Source organism: Danio rerio, chromosome 12, assembly GCF_052040795.2.
Source record: "Danio rerio strain M-AB ecotype USA chromosome 12, GRCz13ab, whole genome shotgun sequence".
Taxonomy (NCBI): Eukaryota; Metazoa; Chordata; class Actinopteri; order Cypriniformes; family Danionidae; genus Danio; species Danio rerio.
The window spans coordinates 47002501-47015000 of record NC_141032.1 but is presented as its reverse complement, the minus strand read 5'-3'; the positions used below and the strand labels follow the sequence as shown (position 1 = coordinate 47015000).

Here is a 12500-nt window from a genome sequence, read left to right as displayed (position 1 = left end):
TGTAACATTACCGGCAATTTGCCGGAATGCTGCGCTGTGTGAATGCAGAAGGAAGAATGCCGTAATAAGCGCGTGCACGTCTAGAATGTGCTGACGTGAGACGTCTGCTTTAGCCAATCACAACAGTCAGACGCATTTACGTCCGCGCGGTTTACGAGAATAAAAACCTTTGAATATTTTTCCAGACACATTTAGCTGCTAGAAGTTAGTCAGATCACGTTTATATGTTCTTCTTAATGCCAACTGTGTAAATAATCATCGATGAGATGCTTATGATAAGCCGTTGTTTGTTTACCTTCAAGCTTTGCGTGTGCCTGTGAAACAGCCTGTGAGCGCCTGCTCACGCACATATTATGAACATCTCGACATGCGAAAGTGATCCTGCGAAAGTTGTTCACAATATTGATCATCCACAGAGTTTGTAATTTAGTCAAATGTTTACAAATGCAAGCGCAGCCGTTTAAAGCTCATTTGTGGTGAATGATGTCAGAATTTACCGGTATTTTGGAATGGATGTGTGAATGATCTTTTCCGGAAAATTTCCGTAACGTCCTCGCCTGTGTGAACAGCGCTTTTTTGAATATACCGGTAAAGTTGTTCCGGAAATTTTCCAGATATTTACCGGTATCACTGTGTGAAAGGGGCTATTGTTATGGTGTTGCTTTTAGGTTGTTTTGGTGTTTCAAATGACTTTAGGCTATCATGCAGTTGCTATGGTGCTCTTGGCATTTGGTAAGGCTATTATGAGATTGGTAAGGTGCGTGTGTTTGTTGCTATGTTGTTTGTATGCGGTTGCTAGGGCATATTCCAGACATTTACTAATCCTACTATGAGATTGGTAAGGTGTATGTGTGTGGTTGTTGCTACTGTATGTTGTTGATAGGGAGTTCTAATTGAGATTAGGGTGTTGCTTTGTGGTTGCTATTGTGTTATAAATGAGCCCTACAGAAAAATCCAGCTTAAACCAGCCTAGGCTGGTTGGCTGGTTTTAGCTGGTAGCCTGGTTTTAGAGGGGATTTGGCCACTTCCAGGCTGGTTTCCAGCCATTTCCAGCCTAGTCTTAGCTGGTCAGGCTGAGAGATGACCAGCTAAAACCAGCTTGACCAGCCTAGCCAGGCTGGGAGTCCAGCCAAAACCAGCTATGTCCAGCTTAAACCAGGCTGATCAAGCTGGTTTTAGCTGGATTTAGCTGGTCATTTTCCAGCCTGACCAGCTAAGACCAAGCTGGAAATGGCTGGAAACCAGCCTGGAAATGGCCAAAATCCCTCTAAAACCAGCCTGGTCGACCAGCTAAAACTAGCCAACCAGCCTAGGCTGGTTAAAGCTGGATTTTTCAGCAGGGAGATTAGGGTGTCATGCCATTGCTAGGGTGTTCTGCGCGTTTTAGCAAGGCTATTAAGAGATTGATAAGGTGTTGTTAGTGTGTGTTTGTTGCCATGTTGTTGATAGTGTGCTTTAAATGCGTTTATGCAGTTCCCATGGCATATTCCTGGCATTTAATACTCCTACCATAAGATTGGTACCATTTGGATTGGTAGAGCTTCGCATCGATGGATTTACTCTTCAGTGTTTGAACTCTCAGTAGTGATTATTAAAGCACACTAAACTGAGCTAAACTGAACTGAACTTTACCTTAAAAACTGAACTACACTGTTCCAATTTACCTCTATGTGATCTTTTATGTGAAGCTGCTTTGACACAATATACTTTTGTAAAAGCGCTATACAAATAAAGGTGAATTGAATTGAATTGGTACGGTGTTTTTAGTTTTGTGTGTGTTGTTTGTTGCTAATGTATTTTGTATTGAGTTCTAAATGAGGTTAGGGGGTTGCTTTAAGGTTGATATGGTGTTATAATTGAGTTAAAAGTGTCATGCTAGGGTGTGCTGGGCATTTTTTTAAGGCTATTATGAGATTAGTACGGTGTTATGGCTGTTGTTTGTGTGTGTGTTTGTTGCCATGTTGTTGATAGGGTGTTCTAAATGGGTTTAGGGTGTTGTTATGTGGTTGTTAGGGCATATTCCAGCCATTTGCTAATTCTATTATGAGATTGGTAAAGTATTCTCAGTTTTATCTGTGTGTGTTGTTGGTTGCTACTATGTGTTGTTGATAGGGTGTTCTTAACAATGTTAGGGTGTTGCTTTGAGGTTGTTATGGTGTTATAAATGAATTTAGGCTATGATGTAGTTGCTATGGTGTTCTGGGCATTTGGTAAGGGTATTGTAAGATTGGTAAGACGTTACTGGTGTTATGTGTGTGTGTTTGTTGCCATGTTGTTTATAGGGTGTTCTAAATGGGTTTAGAGTGTTGTTATGTGGTTGTTAGGGCATATTCCAGCCATTTGCTAATTCTATTATGAGATTGGTAAGGTGTTCTCAGTTTTATCTGTGTGTTTGTGTTGTTTGTTGCTACTGTATGTTGCTGATAGGGTGTTCTAAAAAATGTTAGGGTGTTGCTTTGAGGTTGTTATGGGGTTTTAAATGACTGCAGTTGTTATGGTGCTCTGGGCATTTGGTAAGATTGGTAAGGTGTTATGGGTGTTGTTATGTGTGTGTGTGTTTGTTGCTATGTTGTTGATATGCAGTTGCTAGGGTGTTCTGTGCATTTAGCGAGGGTATTGTGAGATTGGTAAGGTGTAATGATGATGTTTGTGTGTGTGTTTGTTATGTTGTTGATAGGGTGGTAAAAATTTGTTCAGGAGGTTGTTATATGGTTGCTAGGGCATATTGCAGGCATTTACTAATCCTATTTATCACAAGGACATGATGTCTGTTTGACAGCTTCAGCCACAAAATTCTAAACCACACCCCTTTTACTATTATTTGCTACCAGGGAATGATATGCAAAAAAGCCCCGCCCCCTACTCAATATTCTGTTTTCAGCCCCTAACATACTGAAATAATGTCTCAGCAACTTCCCGTTAACCCAGATATTTTAGACTCGTGTTCAGTATGAGCCACTTTAGCAAGCACCGCTAACAGAAGAGCATGGGGTGTCCCTGGCTATTCCTCATGTGTCTTCGCTATATTCGGTTAGCATCTCTCTCCAGCGCGCGTCCCGCAGGCTGACAAGTGTGAGTGTTAACAGACTCGTCTTTCTCTTCTGTATGAGTGCGGGGACACGAACCCTCGCTGTCTGTCTTTCTCTGCCTCTCGTTCTGTCACTGCGGACAAATTATAGCACAGCGGTGCTTAGCTGGAAACAGACAGAGAGAGAGGAGAAAGGCCACAGGACGTCAGGAGGAGGTGAAGTCATTAAGAGAGCAGGTCAGAGGCGTCCGCATGTGAATGGAGAGATCAGAGCGGGAAAATGAAGTGTTTGAGACGAGTGTGAGTAGAAACATTCATTATCTCAGTTTGCTTTACAGGAATGCTCCAGATTCACTTATTAAAGGGAAGGTCACTCCTTTCTGGAAATGTACTCAACCTTCACTTTTTCCAAATCTGTTTGGGTTACTTTTTATTCCGTGGTGGAAAGATTACTGATTAATCACACTCAAGTGAAAGTACCATTACTTGCCTAAAATGTAGTGCAAGTAGAGTAAAATTATCTGTAGTAAAAATTACTCAAAGCATGAGTAAAAAGTTTCAAGAGTACTCAAGAGTAGTGAGTATTACACTCTAAATGCGTTTACAAGTAATTTGTCGTTGTGTGTAAATGTAACATTCTGTAGTGCATTTAGTCATTGTCCAGCAAGTACACAACATTATAAGACATTAATATAAGGTTAGATATATGTTTCTTTATTTAACCAGATAAAAACCCATTGAGATCAAGATCTTGATACAAGGGTGTCCTGGCCAAGAGGTCAACAACACACAATTTATATATATATATATATATATATATATATATATATATATATATATATATATATATATATATATATATATATATATATATATACATACAGACATACATATATATATATATATATATATGTCTGTATGTATATATATATATATATATATATATATATATATATATATATATATATATATATATATATATATATATATATATATATACATACAGACATACATATATATATATATATATATATATATATATATATATATATATATATATATATATATATATATATATATATACATAATATTTAATAATAAAAAGAAAATTAATATAATAAAAAAATACAGTTCAGTTGTTTAGCTTTACCACATTTCAATTTTAAAAACACATGCATTGAAAAATGGACTGTTGTTGTTTGTTAAAAAGGATAGAGCGAAACAATGTCATTGGGATGAGCTCAGACTCTTCAGTCTGAATTAAAAATGTCTGAGCTCATCCCAATGACAACATTTTAGAGGAAGTTACATTTACATATACATTTAGTCATATAGCAGACACTTTTCTCCAAAGCGACTTACAAATAAGGACAAGGAAGCAATTTACACAACTATAAGAGCAACAATGAATAAGTGCTGTAGGCAAGTTTCAGGTATGTAAAGTGTAAGAAGCAAAACATTTTTTTATGTAATACAGTTAGTGGTACAGCCAGAGAGGCAATTGCAGATTAGGAAGTGAAGTGGAGACTAAATAGTTGAGTTTTTAGTCGTTTCTTGAAGACAGCGAGTGATTCTGCCGTTCTGATGCAGTTAGGGAGTTCATTCCACCAACTGGGCAGATTGAATGCGAGAGTTCGGGAAAGTGTTTTCTTCCCTCTTTGTGATGGAACCACGAGGCGACGTTCATTCACAGAACGCAAGTTTCTGGAGGGCACATAAATCTGCAGAACTGAGAGCAGATAAGAAGGAGCAAAGCCAGAAGTGGCTTTGTAAGCAAACATCAGAGCTTTGAATTTGATGCGTGCAGCAACTGGCAGCCAGTGCAACGGGAAGAGCAGCGGAGTGACATGTGCTCTTTTAGGTTCATTAAAGACCACTCATGCTGGTGCGTTCTGGAGCAGCTGAAGAGGTTTGATAGAGTTAGCTGGAAACCCGGCTAGTAGAGAGTTGTTAAAATTGTGATAAATTTTGAACAAAAATTAAAAGTTCATTAATTACTTTGATGTTTTTTATTTAAAAAATATTTATTAGAAAAGCATTTATTTAAAACAAAAGCATTTCTAACATTACTCACTACACACAAAAAATACAATTAATTTGTATAGGGGCAACATAAAAAATGAATAAAGTTGACTTAAACAAATTTTAATAGATTGAACATAAACCCAATCAAGCTGTCCCAAAAAAACCTCAAGAATTGTGTTGCTTCAGCTCATTTTAAATAAGAAGTTTGAACAAACAACACAAATCTGTCGCTTTTTGATGGATAAGTATAACACACGGTCAGACTAGATGAGGTGAACTGATGTATATGTTAGCATGCATCTGCAGTGTGGCGTCTCTGTCAGAGAAATGATTAGGCATCAGTAATGAGGGTCAAACCGCAGAAATAAAGAGTCAGAGGAGTTTCCAGAGTCTTCAGAGTGTGTGGAGCGCCGCGTCCTTGTCATCATAAATTACCACTGGATGAGAAGGTATTGACAAAGCAATCAATGGAGGCTCAGGATTCAGCTGAGGGCCACGGCGTCCTGAAATGTCAGCGGTAATGAACGCTGGAGCTAAAGCAGAAGAGATCTGTTGACACACTGCTTACTTCACACTTTCCTCAAAAGCAGAGCAACATGAGGGACGGTCCGCGCTCTCGTCTGCTGTCGCTCTACTAAACTCATGTGACGTTGATTCTGTTCTGCTCCATTCACTCCTGTGAGGTGAATATCATGAAGGTGTCTAAAGTTGACTGTAGCTGTTTCTCTATTCTAGGAGGATCCGTTGAGATGTACTTCCAGATAGTTTGTAGCTTTAATGTGTCTGAGGGTTTCTCTGATGGCTTCATGCTTGTGTTTTATAGATATCAAGACATGAGGCGACAGATTGGATTCGAGATCCGAGACATGTGGTACAACCTGGGTGAGTAGAATGAAAAATATAGAGATCAGATATTATACTCTTATTCTCTCTTTTACAAGCAGAAAAATGAACATTATATATATATATATATATATATACTATATGCTTAATATCTGCTGACACTGCTCCCTCAACAGATATTTAACTGACTATCAGTAACTTTGCAAGAACATGTCAACTTACTCTTAGACTGACCCCAACCTAACTGTTTACTTATAATCTAATGAGAACTAGTTGCCATGTAGATGCAATGTAGCTTAAATTCAACAAAATGTGTTAAAGGGACCATTAAAATAAAGTGATACCATTAAATGTATATATAAAATTAATTAGTATTTGTACATTAATTTCATAAACATTAAAATTATTATACAAATATAATGCTTTATTATTATCAAGATTTTTTTACACTGTATATATGATAAAATTATAATGTTTTACTGTGTTGTTGCAAATAAATCTCTGATGACCCTAGAGTGTGTGTGAAGTTTTAGCTTAAAATATGTCACAAATAATGTTTTATAACTCTCTGAAAATTTTCCCAGAGATGGGTTGCAGCTGGAAGGGCATCCGCTGCGTAAAAAATGTGCTGGAAAAGTTGACGGTTTATTCCGCTGTGGCGACCCGGATTAATAAAGGGACTAAGCCGAAAAGAAAATGAATGAATGACCTTTCTGAAACAGACCCTTTTAGGCTTTGATTCTAATTGTGCTGTGTTGGTGACTGTCGCTTTAAATTTAAATAAGTTCTTTTTTTCAAAGGAAGGCGGAGTTACAGATGCCTATGTGTCAGCATAGTGGCAGATTCCAAAACAAGACTAACGTCATATGCTAATGAGGGAGAGATGGTCACTAGTGGGCGGGGCTTCCCCCTCTGATGATACAAAGGGAGAATGTCAAAGCGTTTCTGCAGAAGCGTGATTATAAAAATTATAATAAATACATTTGTACAATTAGTAGCTGCTTATATCCACCCACTTTGCCACACAACTGTGTTTAAACCCTTTATAAAAGTGATTTTTGCATAATAGGTCCCCTTTGAGATATTCCCTAGCATGCACACAAAGTGATTCATGACTCCTTATTTATTTCAGCTCAGCTTTTGTCTGCCACATTTTTGTTTTGCTTACTGATTGGAGCGGGTTATTTTCCGACCACGACACCTCAGAGTTATTTAGAGCCATGCAAAGGAAACACTCTAAAAGTGAAGGTGCTAATTAGTGGCAGGACAGTTGAGGAAGCACCGCTGCGAGAGTATTTCCAGCTCCTCGTTCTTCTCAAGGAGCTTTTTGCCACCTCACGGCAGACGTGTTTCTCGACTTGTTCATTAGCTCTCAGCGTTTGATACCAGGTTTAGTCGCATACACCAGAGATTCAGAGATGTTTGCCTCTATTCAGAGCTGCGATTGTGTGAAACTCTGAAGATTAGCGCGGTGCGGATGAAAGTCAGTCTTTTGAGTGCTTTTGAAATCGTGCCTCCAAAATAGAAGTTGTACACACCTCGCCAAAATACATAAAAGTTGATGTTAGTCACAAGAGAGGAGACGATATTCCCCTCACTTCGGCAGAAATAACACAGACACGCGCTGTAAACAAACACAGGAGGTCTTAAAGAAATATGGAGAGGGTTTCGGCAAGTTAAAGGCTGCTTGAGCCAGAAGTTGCAGAGACTTTTGTTTTATTACACTAACCGGCCACTTTATTAGGTACACCCTAAAGCTGGTTCAGCCAATCGGACTGGTCTGAGTATTTCAGAAACTGCTGATTTACTGGGATTTTCACACTCAACAATCTCTAGGGTTCACAGAGAACGGTGTGAAAAAAGAGAAAATATCTAGTGAGCGGCAGTACTGTAGGCGCAAATGCCTTGTTGATGCTAGAGGTCAGAGGAGAATGGCCAGACTGGTTCCAGCTGAAAGAAAGTAACTCAAATAAGCACTCGTTACAACCGAGGACTGCAGAAGAGCATCTTCTCAACACAACACAACACGTCTAACACTGGGCTACTGCAGCAGAAGACCACAACGGGTGCGACTCTTGTCAGCTAAGAACAGGAAACTGAGGCTACAATTCACACAGGCTCACCAAAACTGGACAATAGAAGATTGAAGAAACGTTGCCTGCTCTGATGAGTCTCCATTTCTGCTGCAGCATTCAAGTGGTAGGGTCAGAATTTGACGTCAACAACATGAAAGCATAGTTCCATCCTGCCTTATATCAATGGTTCAGGCTGGTAGTGGTGATGTAATGGTGTGAGGGATATTACAACTAAGCATCATGTCATCGCCACAGCCTATCTGAGTATTGTTGCTGATCATGTCCATCCCTTTATGACACCCATCTTCTGATGGCTACTTCCATCACGATAACGCACCATGTCATAAAGTGTGAATCATCTCAGACCGGTTTCTTGATCATGACAATGAGTTCACTGTACTCAAATGGCCTTTACAGTCACCAGCTCTCAATCCAATAGAGCACCTTTGGGATGTGGTGGAACGAGAGATTCACATCATGGATGTGCAGCCGACGAATCTGCAGCAACTGCGTGATACTATCATGTCAATAGGGAGCAGAATCTTTGAGGAATATTTGCAGTACCTTGTTGAATCTATGCCACGAAGAATTAAGGCAATTCTGAAGGCAAAAAGGGTCAGCCTAGTACCTGTAAGGTATACCTAATAAAGTGGCCAGTGAGTGTACTTCCAACTGAACCTGAATATTGAGTTGGGGGCAGAACTTTTCTTTTAACATCATTCACTTATATCAAACTAACTGCAAAATGGGGTGTGGTAAAAATACCATGGCTGAAGTTGTCAAACTAACATCATCAGAGAAGGACTAGGTCTTAAAACACAGAAGCTAATGGTCGGACTTTGATTGAAAGTTACCAAAACAAGCACTTTTTTTTTTTTTCAGTGGCTTACTTAGCATGGATTAATTCTTCAGCTAAAGAATAGCAATGTTTGCTAGCAAAATAAACATTGTGCATTTTGATTCCACACACACACATTCATGTTTCATCTGAACCTCCTGCAGGTCCACACAAGATCAAGTTCATCCCGGAGATGGTGGGTCCCATTCTAGAGATGACGCTGGTTCCGGAGATCGAACTGCGAAAAGCCACTATTCCCATCTTTTTTGACATGATGCAGTGCGAGTTTCACTTCAGACGCTGCTTCCAGACGGTCAGTGTTCCTCTCACACATCAGTTTAACACGTTCTTGCTGTATGAAGAGCAGCCTTTTCTTTCAAATTCAAAATTGTTAGGTACCTTAGCCAAAACAAATATACAACAACAGCTTGATTAAAGGTGCTGTATGTAAGTGCCTCTTCTAAAGCGTAGAAATACCATAATATGTTTGCAGATATTGAAGAAATATGCTAAGTGAACATTCTTGTTTATCTGAAAGTCAGATATTCTGCTTTGTATGTGCCAGAACAGCTGTTATTGTTTTGGTTCTGTTAACCCGCCCATCGCCAATTTAGCCAATTATACTACAGCTCCCTGAGTTGCATTGTTGTGATTCATTCAGTCATGAAGGATCTCAAAGCATGCGTCCACGACCGCAAATGCGACCTCCGGTGGACAGTAGCAGCCTCCGAAATGAGGATTCAGAGATTCAGAGTTCTACATGAGGTGGTTATTATAATAGCTTAAACATAACGAACGTAAACTTTAGGTCTTGTCTTAACAACACTCTACGTGACGAGATTTGCAGTGAGAAGCAATTTAGCTGTCTGACCAGACGCAACATGACAGTAATTTAAATATAGCCATTCGGAAACACAGAATAGTGCACTCACTGCCCTCTGACAAAATGGTAAGGTGTATAATCTAATTAATACATATTAAACCTCTTTAACATTATTAAATGTAGATGCTAAATCACTGATATGTGTTGACTTGCACAGTCACAGCTCTGAAGTTCAATTTCAAATGGTTTAATTTATTTTCTAGATCTGAGATGAACTATCTTCTGCTGCTTTCAGTAGTATGGCAATAAATGTCATGTGAAATGTCATTTAGACTCACATTATTAGCATTTAACACTGAATAAAACAAATTAGATGTACCTGAGGTGATTATTGACAGTTCTCTGTTGTTCAGATGTAAGAAATAGAAAAGTAGATTTAAAAATATGAATTTCTGGTGCTGGTTAGGGCAAAAACTCTTGAATATAGAAAATATGCCTACTATCGCGTGCCGTTGCTTTTATTTACAACACGACTTAAATCAGCCTTTTTTTGGTTTTGTCAATCTGGCAACCGTCTCGTGCATGTTTTGAACCAGGGGTGCAATACCTAATTCAACCACTGGGTTGCAGACTGCACCATGAATTTAGAAGGTTAGACATTTATTGAAATATTAAAGATGTAGATGACCCAAAAATCAAAGTTCTGTATTCTACATTTGATTGGCAATGTATGGAAGTCAGTGACTTTCAGCTTTTCTCAAAATATCCTATTTTTTGTGTGAAACTTATAAAGGTTTAGGTTTAGGTTATTCGCACGTAAATAGGCACGTCAACATTTAAGTTTACTCGCTTCATTCTTGTGTCACAATCCGCTTTATTCGCGTGTCAAATCTGCTTCATTCGCGCATAAAATTCACTTCACAACAGATGCAGATTTGTTAATGAGCAGGGCTTCTGTCTGCCCGGTGACTGTAGCTTTATTGCTAAATAGCTAACATGGATTTTATTGAGAGAATAACTGTGATTATGCGCTTTATAAAGGCTGAAAAACAGCATTGATTCATTTGGAGTCCACTAGATCCTTTCAGAGGTGCACCCAGCTCTGTGAGCTCAGAAACTCCTCCAGAAACTTTAACTGGATGCTGGAAGCTTTCAGCGATGCTTCTGACTGAGCCAAGTTTGATGAACTGTTGTCGGTGTGTGCAGGAGGAGTTTCCCCCGGGACACCAACAACAGGCGCTACATCATAATCACGCCCCGAGAAGAGCAAGCTCCTGATTGGTTAACGTGGCGCGAATGTCCAGTAAAGTTTAGATTTTCGAACCTGAGCGGTTTGCGCAATTGAAGCACGTCAAATGTGCAAAACGTTCATTTCGCTCCACGCCATTCGCTCAATTCGTGTTATTTGCGCCATGTCATTCGTGTGTATCGGCCCGCAGGATGTCTATTCACGCCTTTGCATTGACTTAACATAAGAATCAACATAGCATGTTCTTGCAAAGTTTCTTATAGTCAGTTAAATGTCTGTTGAAGGAGCAGTATCAGCAGATATTAAGCAAACAGTCTACTGATACTCCAATTAGAAGTAATTGGCATGTAGCTGCAATGCAACTTTTAGTCAACAAAATGTGCAATAGGGACCATCAAAATAAAATGTTTCCAATGTTTAGAACCAACTCGAGGGTGAGTAAATTGTAAAAAAAAAACTGAGTAATTTGTTTTGGGGGGTCATTTTGTGTGAACTGTCCATTTTAAGCACACAATCTTCACATTACTTCAGGTTTTTCCAAGTATATTCTTCAAGTAAACAGTCACAACGTGCTAATAGACATGTGTGGATTTTAAAAATAGCTAGTTTCCATGTCTTTGAAGGACCACTTCTGTTATGCACTTGAAAACATTAGTCTTAAAATCTATCCATTGCGTTCTCAATTCATCACAGTATTATCTTAGTATGTGCCAAAACTCATCTTGCATACTATATAGTGCACAAATTAGAATGCAGTGGGTGTGTGACGTCCCGCAGAGCTCTTCATGTAGCTCAAAGATCACTGCAGGAAGGTTACGGTTCCTCGGCTTCCTCTGATACGCTTTGCTGCTATGATGATCTACAGATGTGAGAGTTCACTTTCATTTATTTTCCGAGTAAACTGCAGCAGGAGTTTGAGATGAGCCTCACAGGATCAGTGAGTATCTGCGTGCTCAGACCTGTCTGTCCTGTGGGACGTACGAGGATATCATTAAAATGAGATGCATACTGAGGGCTGCAGAACGCTGTGGTTAATGCAAGTAATGACGCACTGAGTGTCAGTCACATCTTGTGCAGTGGATTTTGAGCCTTTGGTTTAATTAATGAACTATATATATAGTTTAGAGGAAAAGGTAATGGCTGGATTGAACGGGTTATTAAAGAAACTGCTAAACAGGCCTGTGTGTGTAGAAAAACACTTTAGCATCCTATGACCTTGGTCTTCACTGTTTAACTTGTCTTGTATTTTAAACAATTGTCTGTCTGTCTGTCTGGCTGTCTGTCTGTCTGTCTGTCTGGCTGTCTGTCTGTCTGTCTGTCAGTCTGTCTGTCTGTCTGTCTGTCAGTTCATTTGTATGTCTCTCCCCTCCCCATCTGTCTGTTTTAGCATTCGTCTGGATGTCTGCCCGCCCGTCTGTCTGTATAACCATATGTCTGTTTTCCCATCTGTTTGTTTTCTGTCTGTCTCTGTCTGTCTGTCTGTCTGTCTGTTTTTCTGTCCGTCTATCTGTTTGTCTGTCTCTGTCTTTCTGTCTGTCTGTCTATCCATTCAGACATCTGTTTTCAGACTGTTTTTCCGTCTGTCTCTGTCTGTCTGTCTGTCTGTTTATCTAAATGTC

General features: G+C 39.3%; 1 protein-coding gene across 6 annotated transcripts in view; it reads left to right on the top strand.

Annotated features, from left to right (window-relative positions):
* dock1 (dedicator of cytokinesis 1) overlaps nt 1-12500 on the top strand; it is a 502920-nt gene that overhangs the window by 369137 nt on the left and 121283 nt on the right. For all 6 annotated transcript variants that reach the window (XR_015944908.1, XR_015503568.1, XR_015503567.1 and 3 more), the window contains 2 exon segments: nt 5877-5935; nt 8974-9122. Coding sequence is in view for 3 of the 6 variants with exons in the window: in XM_087275373.1 (XP_087131499.1) it covers nt 5877-5935; nt 8974-9122 (208 nt within the window). In the remaining 3 variants the exon portion in view is untranslated.